At 52.0% G+C, this 14,442-nt stretch overlaps 1 protein-coding gene across 5 annotated transcripts in view; it reads right to left on the reverse strand.

The window, feature by feature from the left end:
• The window catches only part of Spire1 (spire type actin nucleation factor 1), a 103,583-nt gene extending 96,020 nt beyond the window's left edge, over positions 1–7,563 (reverse strand). For 3 of the 5 annotated variants that reach the window (XM_021265274.2, XM_021265276.2, XM_004853268.4), the window contains exon 1: positions 7,265–7,553. In XM_021265274.2, the coding sequence (XP_021120933.2) occupies positions 7,265–7,499 (235 nt within the window). In that variant the 5' untranslated portion in view covers positions 7,500–7,553. Of the gene's footprint in view, positions 1–7,264 lie in introns of all 5 variants that reach the window. The other 2 variants (XM_021265277.2, XM_021265275.2) reach the window with 1 other exon arrangement.
• Positions 7,564–14,442: the final 6,879 nt, after the last annotated feature.

The following is a 14,442-nucleotide window of genomic DNA, read 5'->3' on the forward strand; positions in this document are numbered from 1 at the left end:
GGGAGGCCCAGAGCTTCTGGGCTCGTGGTGTGCCCACGTGTCCTTGCTTCTGGCTTTTCCTGCAGTGCTGGGATGTGGGATGTTTCCCTGTCGTTTTTTTTGGTCAGTCCTAGGGACTGAACCAGGACCCTCACACTGAGCTACATGCCCAGTCCTTTATTTTTTATTTTGAGACAGGGTCTCACTAAGTTACTAAATTGCCCAGGCTGGGCCGGAAATTGTAATCCTCCTGCATCAGCCTCCCAGAGTGCTGGGATCAAGGTGTGTGGTCTTCCTGGTGATTGGTATTTCCATGGTGGTGTCACTAGACTTGCGGACTTTTCTGTGGACTTTGAGAAAAGAGAAATGTGTGGAGAAACCTGGAAAAAGCCCAAGAAGCCCAAGAAAATAGCTCTGAGTAAGAAATGTAAAAAGAAATTAGTGTTTTAGTTTTCAAGCCAGCAGGAAAGTGGCCAGTTAATTATCCTCAAATACACATAGCGCACACTACGACGGGGTCAGCACTCCGTTACCCACCCACTGTGAAGAAAGAAACCGCGCAGAGCACCTGTGCAGCTGCAGGAGACGCTGCTGGGCTGCTGACAAGCGTGGGGAGGCGTTCAGAGGCTCTGTGCGAGGGAGACGCAGGCCAAGGGTCCAGGACCCAGCAGGATGCCAACGGGACATGCCCTCAGCACCCAAAGGCGCCGCAGGAAGGCTAGCCGGGGCCACGGACCCCTCAGGCCACCGCACACAGCTCCCAACAGGAATGCTCATACCTTCCCACCACCTGCACCGCTCCCTGCAGGCTGCATCAGTCTCTCCCAGGTCCCAGCGAAGCACTTCGCCAGCATCTGTGCAAGGCGCTGCACAAGCATGTCCACAGATCACAGCCAGTGTGTCTCACCTACAGGTTGCACCGCGGTGCGCTGGTGCAAAGCCACACCACAAGACATGGAACTGTTCCAAATGTGCTCGGTCGGCCAGAACCTGCAGCTCCACTGCTGCTTCCGGGCCACCTCCCGGCCCTGTACTGGAGAAGAGGAGGCAGCAAGGTTGAGATCTGCTCCAAGCCACTTCCAGGCCACACACACACCTCAGCCAATGCCTGCATGGCCTGGACGTGCTCCACCAACTTCCCTCAGCTCCAGGACGCCCGTCACAGGCTGCTCCAGCTTTGTCCCCTGGCCCTTCTGCTCTCTGTGGCCCCCACTACCCCACATGGCTGCTGGTACCCAACAAACACCTTCTGCAGGATGAACACCCCGGGAGCTGGTAAAAGCAAAACAGCCAGAGCCCTCCCAGATCTCCCAGGTGCTTCAAAGCTCAGACACAAAAAGTAACTAAATTCTTTCCTTTCAATCTTCTGCACTAAAAATGAAGCAACTCCAGCAGCAGTCAGCACACCCTTGTGTGCAGATCTTGGGGTCTAAACACCACCCTCCAGTTCCGGGACACAGAGGAAAGGGGCGTCACAGCACCCGCAGTGCTACAGAGCAAGGCGTGCGCCACACCACGAAGGGATGTCACAGGGACAGCTCAAAAACCAGAGCAACAAAACGGGAGTGGATAAAAACCAGAGATAAACAAGCACGGGCTCCGGGCTGGCAGAAGTAAATGCTGGAGACACAAGAAAGAGCAGGGCTGGCGTAACCACCCGGCCCCTTCCGGAATGCAGGCCGGATGAAGCACATTTCTCAACCTGAATACAGAAAAGGTGAAACTCGGGACTCCTGGGGGGCACCCTGTCCCCCACGTGTCGAGGCTGCCAGAGCCACCGATGCCCACGGGTACCATGTGCCCATCGCGTGGTGCGAGAAGGCTTCTCACCTCGGGCTTTTGCCCAAACCCCAACCCAGCCTGCCCACCCAGCACGGCGACCCTCACGGAGGGACCCTGCCCATGGCAGCTGCAGGTCCTCCCCGGGGCAGAGGAACCAGCAGCCGCATTTGGGGCCAGACGCATGGCCACGGGGTCTGACAAATACACCACAGTGAAGAAGGCCATGGCGTGGGCACAGGGCAGGCAGCCTGGAGCCCTCGGGTCATCTCGTGACCCTCTGCGAGCAGAAAGCTAGCCCCAAGATACTGTTTTCAGAACGATGTAAATGAATAGCTTGTTTAAATGGCAATGTTTTATTAAAAACAAAGTGCTGTGGGCCTGGGATTTAGCTCAGTGGTGCCACCGCCTGCCTCACAAGCGCAAGGTCCCGAGTTTGATCCCCGGTACCAAAAAACCACACTGCTGTATTGAGTGACAGGTGGCATCTCCCTCACCATTTATGCAGAGCCCTGAAGAGGCCCCCGCTTCAGCTTCCTGGAGCCAGTGGGGAGGGACAGAACCATGGCACAGGGGCGACTCAGACATACAGAGGCAGGCAGGCTACCAGCGGGAGAGCAGGGACTCCTCTTGGTCAGGCTAGTGGCTTCCTAGAGTCCTGAACCAAGTGCGAGGATCAGAGTGAACTACACAGTTCCCTGCCTAGAAGCAGGCTGCAGCCCCCACACCCAGCAGAGCTGGGAGTTTAAGGGACCTGTCCTTGCCCAAGGGCGCCACCCTTCCACCCCCACAGGAACCTCTGAACCCCGCCTGCCGCCTGCCGAGGGCTCCTCTCCTCCCAGGGAGGCAGCGGCCGGGGTAAGGCCGCTGGCTTTGAGGTACACGGTCGCCATGTGTGTCTTATTTTCTCTTCTTTCCCCGCCCAGGCTGGGTTGAACCCTGGGCCCTCTACTACTGAGCTACACCCTAGTACCTGCCCCTTCTTTTTTTGGTACCGGGGATCGAACTCAGGACCTTGCGCTTGTGAAGCAGGCAGCGAAACCACTGAGCTAAGTCCCCGGCCTACCCCAACCCTTTCTGAGACAGGGTCTCACTAAAATTTCCGAAGCTGGCCTCAAACTTGTGATCCTCTGCTTCAACTCCAAGAAGCTGGGATCACAGGTGTAGGCCACCAGATCTTGTCGTTTTCTTTAACGACAACATCAATTCATGTTTCAATCACAAGGGATCTCGAGCGCTGCCTGCACTCAGCAGGGACTCCACGGACGCCTGTCATGGCGAACTGACCTCCGCACGTGGACACAGACACTTCACACGCAGGACAGCCACTCCCCACCTTCTCCCTGACTGACGGCACCTGCCGCCCCCAGGCCAGGCCTCATGGGATCTCCCCATTCCGTGACCAGGACACGAGTGCTCAGAAACACACCGTGCACGGGCCAGAATCATGTGCTACATGCGTTCTCACAACCTCTCCTTCTCCACAAACACCGTCTCTCCTCAGAATCAGGACGCCATCCCAGAGCCCTGCCACAAATCAGCACGAACCCTACTGAGGGCTGGATAGGCCATTCCTCCTCTAGCCACACACAGGCCAGAGCTCCACGCCCGGGAGCGCTCTGCAGGACCCGGGAAACTATCCCCAGCACCACAGCCATCTACAGTCACGCTGTGGCCCTGAGTTCTAAAGTGTTCTTTATCCATCTAACACTAAAGGTACAGCAAAAAAATGTGAAACCAAACTATGAAATGAATGCTATCACATGAGTATTCAGGGTGTGGGAAGCTGATGAGACCAGGAATGATTCTAATCCCTAAAACTATGCTGTAAGTAGTTCTATAAATCTCAGAAAAAGCCCAGGAGTACTGGTGGGTAGCTGTAATCCCACCACCTGGGGAGGCTGAGGCAGTAGGATCCCAAGTTCGAGGCCAGTTTGGGCAACTTAATGAGACTTTGTCTCAAAATCACCAAGTGAAAAAGAGCTCGGATGTGGCTCAGCAGTAGAGTGCTTGCCTAGCAAATGCAAGGCCTGAGTTCAATCTCCAATACCAGCAACCAATCAATTGATCTCTAGTCACAGGAGGGTCCACAGTATTCTACCAGAGGGTGCCCAGTGCACTCGGCATCCTCAGTGTCTGAGGCCCCTCACAGGCTGTGGAGGTGAAGACACCACCCGCCTGTGTCACGTGGACTCTCGCCGCACAAAGGTCGCAGTCCGATGGCCATGGCATGTACACTGGGGAGAGGGACAGCGTCCTGTAAATGGCCTCGGAAGGGTCAGAGACTCCCCCAAACACTTCACAAACGTGCTGCTCACGGAACAATCCTAATTCGTAACCCGGCCCCCTTTTCTTCATCTCCTGCAGTTCGTATCACGCTGTGTCCTCGGCCAGTGCCAGGGAGGTCCGTGCTAGAGGCCTCCCTCTGCCTGCCGTCTACCGCCTGTCCACAGGAGCTGATGCCCCAGGACATCTCCTTCCCACCTTCCAGTCCACAGATTCAGCCGCCCACGGGCTGACAGCGTGGAAGATAAGAGCACCTGTGTGCTGAGTGTGTGGAGACTGCCGCCCTCGCGTGCTCTGAAGCCCTGGGGGACGCAGGAGGGGGCGGACACCAGGAGCCACCCAGGGCCATCGTGCTGAGGAGGGTGCAGCTCAGAGGTGAGGGCTCACCGGGCAGGCCCCAGGCGCGGCTCCATCCCTACCACACACACACACACACACACACACGTGCGCGCACCAACAAGAACCCAAATCCATTACTCTGCACTCAGACCCAACCAGTCAGGATACATGTGAGTGGCTGGGGACTGAGGGCGCTGCGGGGTCCGACCCTCACCCCAAGTCCCTCCTGCTCCCAGTCCCTGCTGCACCACTCCCCCCCCCCCCAGGGGCCTCCACCCCCAGCAGCAGTCTCCAATGTCTGATGACTTTTTATTTCACAACTAGGGGGTGGCATCCAGTAGCAGGACAGCCCCAAAACAAAGCCTCATTCAACCAAAATGTCAATGGCACAGGTGGGAAGACTGCTGTACACGTAGATGTCTGTCCCTCCCTGTGAGTGCAGAGCAGGCCCACTAGCCTGAGGGGAGGAAGTGGACAGGGAGGAGTTCACAGGGAAGGCTGCACACGAGCCTCAGCCAAGGTCAGCTCAGCGCTCTCTCTTGAGGCATCAAACCAAGCCCCTGTCCTCCCACAAGGCCACCAGCCTGAGGGCAAGAGACCTGGATCTGCCTGACGGCACCAGCACACCAGCGTGACTCTGGCCAAGCCTGCTCCTCGCCTCCATCCAGAAATACAGAAACACCTCAAGCATAACATGGGGAAAGGTGAACGCTGCTGATCGCTGGACACGCAACCATGATAAACACAACACTGGAGGAACTGCTGCTGACAATGGAAGTTCACCAACACAGCCTTTCCTTAGGAACAGCACTCACGCGTATGTGAGCCACACCAAGCTCTTCATCCCTTTCAGGGCCCAGATTAAACCTTCAATGATAGGTCCGGGGATTTGGCTCAGTGGTTCCACCCCCTACCTCACAAGTGAAAGGTCCAGAGTTCAAGTCTTGGTACCAAAAAAAAAAAAAACCTTCAATGACCACGCGTCTGCCACAGCCACGTGCTCCTCACCTCCTGAGAGGCTGGCACAACAGAGCTTTAATGTACTCTCCTGCCCAGGCCCTGAGCTGGGCAGGACGCTCGCTGCCCGTGCCCACACAAGGCCTTTCCACAGGCTCCAAACCTGGCACCGGTTCTGGAAGCTGACTGCTCCCTGCTCCTGCACAGCACCTGACACTGTTCACCAGGTCCGCACGCACACCAGAGCAGCAGAACTCATCCTGCCTGCCGCAGCTGACAACGCCCTCAACAGAACACACCCCACAGAATCTGTCCGGACTCCAGACTCTTCTGCAACTGGGTTCAAGGGACAGACTGTGCAACTTGGTTGATTCTCCACATAAATCACCACTATCAGCGCTGCTTCCCAAAGCAGGATGCACACAACCACTTTTCCTCTTGAAACAGCTAAATACTGAGGCATAGCTTCACTGTATTTAAGTATATTTTTGCGCCATCTTAATGCACTGTAAATAGATAATACAATAACTCCAAGTATTTTCTATTACTAGCAAGTCCAAGCCTAAAAAAAAAAAATACATCAAATAATCTAAAAAAGTGATTTTAAATAAAAATAATTTCAGCTGGGTGTGGTGATATACCTGTAATCCGAGCACTCACGGAAGCTGAGCTAGGAGCACAGGCAAATTAGCAACTTAGTGAGACCTTCTCTCAAACCAAAAAAATTAAAACTGCTGGGGATGTACCTCGGTCTAAAGGTCCTGAGTTCAATCCCCAGTACTGGAAAAACATTCAAGGAGTATTACGAGGCTGGTTTTCTGTAAATATCATACCATGTACACCTGTATTGAAACACTGTATGGATCCCCTTTAACCATAGACAAATTTTTCGTTTTCTACGTTTTTCTGGCAGGAAGAACTGATATAATCTTGAATGTTCTCATCAATGTAGAAAAGGATTTTCACGGCACTTTACTAACTGGATTACATCTTTCAACTTACACGTTTTGACACTTCCATCAACTTTTTAAGTGTGAGGGTGGATTGTTTTTCTATGTTTTTAATAGACTTGCCTCTCAAAAGACTGAATTAGATGAAAACCAGTAGGAGAAGCCTATTATCGATCTTTGTCACTGATAAAGCAATGTGAGCACTGTAACTCCAGCGATGGTTTAGGAGAAAATCCTGAAGAATTTACACTAGACAACACATAACAAAAGCCCACTTTCATTTATTTCAACATTCTGTCAATTTTTTACCTCACAATCTGTTTTTCATCACAACGAATTTTAATACACATGTAAGAAACAGCTCCTTTTCAGCTCCCAGTACCCCCAAAACCAAGAGACTATTTTTCTCTTTCTCCTCTGGGTCCGCTATCTTCTGCACCCTCCCAAGCTAAAGGAACACTCGCCGTCCTAGTGAAAGCACTCAGAGCTGGCGCCTGGCTGGGAAAGGTGCGCCCGCCACAGGCGTGAAGGGGATGGGACCAGACCTCTGTGAGGCTCCAAAGCACAAGTCAGGGCCACCACACAACCCACGGGGGAACACACACAGCTTCTCCACCCACAGGTGAGCAGCTGCGGGTCAGCATCTGCACACTGAGGCCTGGGCAGGTCAGCGGCCGGCAGAAGCCAACAGCCAGCAGGCCAGCAGCCGGCTGCCAGCTCAGGGCAGACCCGGTCGGGCCTCATCTGGCCTCCTGGCCAGGCCCGTGCTCCCCGGGGTCGCCCGAGGGGCGGGGATAGGGTCACAGGTTGGGGCGCGGATGGGATCTGCGTGAGGATGGGGGTCAGTTCGCCGGGTGGGGATGGGGATGGGGATGGGGTCAGCGAGAGTCGTTAGGGACAGGGTGCGGGGTGAGGACGAGGTAGGGGTCGCGGGTGGGGACGGGGATGGGAAGGGGTGGGTGCAGGGCGCTCACCGGCGGCGGGCGGCCCCTCGTCCTCCTCCTCCTCGGCGCCCACGGCGACCCGGCCGTCGCTGCAGACGCGCAGCTGGGCGGCCGAGCGCAGGCGGCGCGGCGGGCGGGCGGTGAGCAGCGCGGCGCAGCCCTGGAAGCACACGGCCCACGCCTGTTCCTCGTTGATGGGCTGGCCGTACAGCCGCAGGATCTCCTCCAGGCTCAGCGCGTCGCGCCCGCCCGCCGCCTGCGCCATCGCCTCAGCGCCGCCGCATCGCCCCGCCGGCCCGGCCCAGCCGTCGCCGTCCCTGTCCCGCAGGCGCGCGCAGCCGGCAGCGGAGGAGGGGAGCGGGCACGCGCCTGGACCGCCCGCGGCCGGTGACGCACGGACTCGGCGCCGAGTCAGCGCGGAGGGGCGGGGCCGGGCGCGAGGGCGGGGCGAAGGAAGGCGGGGCCTGGGCGCGTGCCGGACGCAGCGTCGCCTGGGTAGCTGCTGCGCGCGTCCTGGGGCCGCGCTCCCGGCCGGCCTGGGCTTCCGGTGTGACCACGGCGGTGTCCCCAGCATCCTGGCCTTGCCACCCCGAGCAGAGCGGGGAGTCACTGTCACTGAGGCTGCCTTACCGAAAGCCCGTTAGGGACTGGACTCCAGCCGGAAGGGATAACAGGGGATGCAAGTCCGCTGAGCCTCTGGCCCACCCATGGCCTGGCGTCGCGCGGGGCCGCCCACACCAGCCCGCTCCTCTGGTTTTTACTGGGCTTTTTCTTCCTATGTTGTGTGTTGAACCCAAGGTCTGGCGCTGAGCTATGTCCCCAGCCCGTTTTGGTTTTTGAGACAGGGTTTTGCTAAACTCCCCAGGCTGGCCTGGAGCGTGCAGTCCACCTGCCTCGGGTCGCAAGCTGATTCTTGACTCCCCGTTTGCTGGGCGTGCGCGGCCCATGCCCCTCAGCGAGGCCTGTGGATTTTCCTGACTTCTCCCCCCCGCCTGGCGCAGCCGGCTGGGGACCCCTGACCCACGGACGGCTCTGGTGGCCACAGGGAGCCCAAGGAGGGGACGCTGTGCGGTGGCGAAACCCAGGTGAGGGCACTGAGCCGCAGGGCAGAACCGGCCTGCTGGGCCCCTCGGGTGCGCAGGACAAGCGATACTTCAGGAGGATCGCGGCGGCGAACCTGTGAGAGCCGTGCAGAGGCTGAGGCGGCCAGGGACGAAGTCACCGGCACCTGCAGCAGGAACGCGAAGGGCCAGACGGAAGCGGAGAGCGTTGAGCGCCTCCCTCGCACAAACTCGCAGCGGAGCCGCCGCGCAGCCCGAGCAGCGTCGCGTCAGGCCTCATGATCTCCTTGGTAGACACTTGTGTGCGCCAAAGCCCGGAGCAAGCCAGACTTTCCGATTAATGTGTGAGATTGTGTCCTGTTTGATTAAAACCATAAATAGACATTCTCAGATTTTGCTATTTTAAAAGTTTAGATTCGGCGTGGAGTTTGAAAACCTGGCAGGGTTTTCAGTCGTTTGAACGATGCGGACCCAGCCCTGGCGAGGTTCACGTTTGTGTGCCACGCCGCCCTCTGCTGGCGCGCGGGGTGTGCTGCGGGGCGCGGACAGGCGGGCGGCAGCCTTGAGCCACTCACTCCTGGCACAGGGCTGCAGATGAATCAATATCCAGATCTCAAGGGCTGCAGAGGAGGAGAAAGGAGTGGAAAGGCAGAAAGGTTCCGAACTTTAAACTTTATAAAAGGTGAATTTTTTTGTTTTTGTTTTTGAGACACGGTCTCCTATGTAGTTCAGGCTGGCCTCAAACTCATGGTGATAGCCCTGTCTCAGCCTCCCAAGTGCTGGGGTTACAGGTGTGCACCACCACGCCTGGGTAAAAGATGCATTATTAAAAAAGAATTTTCAGGAGTCGGGGATTTAGCTCAGTGGTTTCACTGCCTGCTGCGCAAGCGCAAGGACCCGAGTTCAATCCCCAGTACCAAAAAAAGCCACCGAATTTTCAGCCGGGTATTTAGCTCAGTGGTTCCGCCACCTGCCTCAAAAGCACAAGGTCCTGAGTTCGAACCCCGGTACCAAACTATATATATATGCACATTTTGAGAGGGAAAACATGAGAGAATGGTATATGCAATAAAAAGCCTTTGGTGAAATACAAATTCATGGCTATGACATGGAATAGTAAATATCCTCCTTGGGAGCTTTCCTTCTACGGGGAAAATCTTAAAAATCAGCCTTATTTTTTGTTTTAAATCTTCTCATTATATACCTGAATATTGGACACTTTCTGTGCGGTGTAATTCTAACTTTGATATGGTCTTGCTACCCTGTGAAACTTTGGGGGATCTTAAATGCCCCCAAGAACTCCTGTACTGCAGGCATGGTCCCTAGAGGTTGAGCCCCTTCCTCCCTCTTCCCAGTGGCCTGAAGTGGACAGGACTCCTCCATGTCGATGTCCTCAGCCATGGACTGAAGCCTCTGAAACCGTGAGCCAAGATAAGTCTTTTCTCCTGTTTTTTTTTTTGGTACTGGGGATCGAACTACGGACCTTGGGCTTTCGAGGCAGGCGGTGACACCACTGAGCTAAATCCCCAGCCCAGTCTTTTCTCCTTTAAATCAATTTTCTCAGGTATTTTCTCACCTCAAGGGAAAGCTAACACATCCCTGTCTGTCCCCAGGAGGCCCTGCACTTGTCTGCTAACCACTGCAAGGTTTCTAGAGGAGTGTAAGTAATTATGTGCAAAATGCGGGTGCCTTCCTGCTTTCTCACTTTCAGTCCAAAGTTTCAAATGTCTTTATCATTCAGTGTCTTTTGTTCCAACTGTTGCCAATGATTTTATTTTTACTGTGACTTTTAAAAATTGCTGTAATTAAAATGTCTAACAATTAAAATCAACATTTCAACATCTCTTTCCAAGTGTTGAGGGAACTGAAAAATGATGGCATGTGTTTCTCAGAATTGATTTTCATTTTCATTGGTTTTGCTGTATTTAAAAATGGAATCCTTGGAACTCTTTCTTATATTTACTTATCATTTTATAGAATAAAAGTACTCCATGCTTCTCGGTCACTGCACTGCTCTGGTCTTAGGCCACAGCCCATCTCTGCAGCCTCCACTAATCCCAGATGCTCCCAGATAAGGTTCCTAGGAGGCACACTCACCGAGAAAAGTACACCAAAGAGGGATAAAATAGAACAGCAGTTTTTTCAGTGTTAGGACCTAAGTTTTCATCGCCCATGACTCTTAATTCCTTATATATTTATAGCACTGTTTTAATACTGTCAGAATGCTTTCTTCAGTAAAATGCTTTCTTCAACCATCTTATAGACTGGACAGTTCCATTGCAGGACAACAGGTGAGACTTGGAAAGAAAGAGGTGGCCTGGAGCCCCGGGCTCCTGGCAGCTCAGTTCCATTTGCTACTTACAGATTAAAGAGGAAGTTTCTACCCTCACCCCTCCTGCCAGCCCGAAGGACAGCAGAAAATGCAGATGCACTAGCATTCGCACCTGTCGTGTGCTTGTTCAGACTGCTGACTTCTAGGACACAAGTACTGCGTGCACCTGTGGTGTTATGTTAGTGAATTCTCTGGCACTCAGTTTTCCCGTGGCAGCTCAAACCCAAGCCACCATTGTCAGAGGACCTGGGTATTTCCGGCCTCAGAGGGTTGCCAGTGATTGCCCCTTGAAGGCCAAATGGCATTAATAATCCCAGTGCAGTCTGAAACTGGTCAGAGTGGTCACTGACCGGTAATCGTTAAGTCAGTAATAATGGGCCGGGGTGTAGCTCAGTGAAAGAGCACTTGCCTAGCATGGGCAAGGTCCTGGGAAATCAAAACACGAAAAAGTCAGTCATGTATCACTGGAATTAGCTAATTTAAATCTGAAGGTGATTCTGATAAAATATATATGGGAGACCCTACAGCACCCAAACACACCTCTAAAACAGTGAGAAAGCCACTGAAGAAATTAAAATGCTGTATTAGAATACATCTACTTGACGTGAAATGAAGCAGTAAAGGGAAAAAAGAAACAAAAAAGGCCCGAGAGCAAATAAAGTCAAACGACAGCCCCAAATCCAGCTACATCAGAAAGAGCATGAAACGTGAATGGACTTGGGGGTGGGGGGTCTGGGGGTGATGGACCAGGCCTCCCACAGCCTGAACGCAACTCTCACAGGAGCTACACTAACCTGAGCGTGAAGGGACTTAACAGTCCCATCAAAAGGCAGACAGTCACACTGGAAAACAACAAAGAAAGATTCTGCTGTTTGTCATTTACAGAAGACACACCTCGGAGTCAGAGATGGAGATGACCGGAAGTTAAGGGTGGGAGATGATACGGTCAAGCAAACAGCAACAGGAGAGCTGCAGCGGCCCTCGTAAGAGACACACAGGCTTTGAGACGGGACGTGCTATTGCAGAGGAACACTTTACACTGAGGACAGTGTGGGGCAGATAGAGGCTCAGCAGTCACGGAACAGAGCACCCAGAGGCATGAGGCAAAGACTGCAAGGTCAAGGAGAGAGGCAGTTCCACAGACACCCCAACTTCAAGGACAATGCTGTAACGGCGAGCATAGAACAAGGGCTGGGTCCACAAGAAACATGAATGCCTAACCCTAACCCCAGCCCCACCAGGCCTCCCAAGGACCCGCAGAACCTGTGCTCGACAGTGGACAGCAGTGCTGTTCTCCAAGACAAGCAACATGGCAGGCCATCAAAGAAGCCTCTCCTTTCAAATAAGTGGACAGAGGTAAAACAAATGATGTTCCCTAACCACAGTAGCAGGGGGGAGGGAGGGTGGAAAGCATACATGAAAAGTTAGTAACACACTCCTGAGTGACCAGCAGACTGAAGAAGAAATCCAGGGAAATCAGAACGTACTTCAAGATGAATGGAAATGAACAGCACAATGAGACTTACAACATAAGCCTATGGGTTACATCTTCAGCAGTGCCAAGAGGGAAAGGTATAGCATACCTGAAGAAAAAAAGAAAGATCTCAGATCAATAACCTAATAGACAAAGGTATTATCAAGCTCCATGAAATTCAGTGAAAATTCAAAAAAGGAGAATCTGCTTTCCCTGCAAATGAAATATCTGAGGAACAAACTGGGACAGCCAATGGATTTAGTGAGACTAACTCCAAAGAGCAAGCTTTACAAATTGAGTGTCTCAGGGATTTCAAAACAGGCAGAAACCAAAACTCTGAAAAGACCTAGCCCTGTTATGGACAGATGCTGAAATCGCAGTTGGGGAATTCGGCCTCTAGGAAGAGCTGTGCTTTTGTTTTTCCTTTTAAATCAGAGGTTCCGAACAGGCAGTGCCAGATGAGGTGAATGATTTCAACAGCAGCATCACACGTATATCAGTTTTATTGGTGTCATTCAGACATTTTCTAGTTTGAGCATCAATAGGGAAAAAATAGTTTCCAAAAACAGGTGCTGTTACAACTCAGTATGCATATGCAAAAGAACGTGGATTCTTACCTCAAACCATATATAAAAATTAACTGAAAATCGATGGAAGACTGAAGTGTGAGGTAAAACTAAAACTTTAAGGAAAAAACAGATAAATCTTCATAACTTTGCACTTGGCAATGGATTCTTAAATATGACACCAAAACCATAAACCTCGAAGAAAGATACATTAGACTTTATCAAAATTAAAAACTTCTGCTGGGCATGGTGGTGCACAGCTATAACCCCAGCACTCGGGAGACCAAGGCAGAAGGATCGCTGTGAGTTCGAGGCCAGCCTGGGCTACAGTGAATTCAAGGCCAGACCCTGTCTCCAAAAAAAAAAAAAAAATTAAAACTTCCATACTTCAAAGGACATTATCAAGAAAATGAAGAAACAATTTAGAGAATGAAAGAAAACATTTACAAATCATATTTAAGCCTGAGATTTAGCTCAGTGGTTCCACTGCCTGCCTCGCAAGCACAAGGTCTCAAGTTCAATCTCCGGTACCAAATCATATTTAATAAAGGGCTTGTATTACATTACATAAAGAATTTCAACTCAGTAAAGAGAAATAACCCAAGTAAAATTAGACAAAGAACCTGAAGACATTATTCCAAGATAAATAAAGCCCAAAAACACAGGAAAAGATGCTCAATGTCACTGGGGATCAGGGAATACTAATCAAAATCACATGAGCCCCCTAGGATGGTGGGAATCAAAAGTCAGATGGGGCTGGGGATCTACCTCAGTTGTTCTGCCACCTGCCTCACAAGTGCAAGGACCCAAGTTTGATCCCTGGTACCAAAAAAAAAAAAGATCATGGGCGGGGGATTTAGCTCAGTGGTTTCTGTTAGCTGCCTGTTTCGCAAGCACAAGGTTCCAAGTTCGATCCCCAGTCCAAAAAAAAAAAAAGTTGGTGACAACTGGTTGGAAAAACAATGAAAACAAGCATTTGCTGGAAGATAGGCTCAGTAGCAGGGCATCTGCACTCGTGAAAGGCTCTGGGTTCTATACACAATGCTGGGGGAAAAAACAATTTAAGAAAAATAAATCAGAATTCTCACCCATGCTGGTGGGATTATAAAATGCTGCGGCTGCTTTGGGAAACTGCCAGGTCACCAGAATGCTAAGGCTTACAACTCGGTGACTCAACTAGAAACGTACACCCAGAGGAGCAGAAGCACATGTGCACACACAAGTCATCTGCACATCTGTAGCAGCACTGGTCATTACGGCCAAAGACGGAAACAACTGAAACGTCCACCAACTGTGAAACAGGTAAAACACGGTTACCCGTGCGATAAGCAGTATTCACTTTAAAGGGAATGTGCAGTGGCCCACGCACAACACGGACGATCCTGAAAGCTCCGTTCCATGTGAAAGACACGTATCGCTTGATTCCACTCTGTAAAGTCCAGAATGAGGAAATCTAGAGACAGAAACTAGGGTAGTGGTTGCTCAGGACTGGGGCTAAAAGAGATGTACAGATCGGGGGTGGTAGCTAAAGACACAGGCTTTTTTTCTTTTGGTACTGGGGATGGAACTTGGGACTGCACTTGTAAGGCAGGAGGTGGAAGGAACCACTGAGCTAAATCCCCGGCCCCTTAGGCTTTTTTTAAAGAGATGAAAATGTTCTGAAATTAGTAATGTTTGCAAATATCAGTATTCTACAGACCATTGTACATTTCCACTGCATAGTATGTAAATTTTAGCTCAATAAAATTTTTAATTGCTGATGAAATTTGCTTATA

This window comes from Heterocephalus glaber, unplaced genomic scaffold (genome assembly GCF_053883595.1).
Source record: "Heterocephalus glaber isolate CG9 unplaced genomic scaffold, H.glaber_assembly_v1.0 deba00000331, whole genome shotgun sequence".
In the NCBI taxonomy this organism is placed as follows: domain Eukaryota; kingdom Metazoa; phylum Chordata; class Mammalia; order Rodentia; family Bathyergidae; genus Heterocephalus; species Heterocephalus glaber.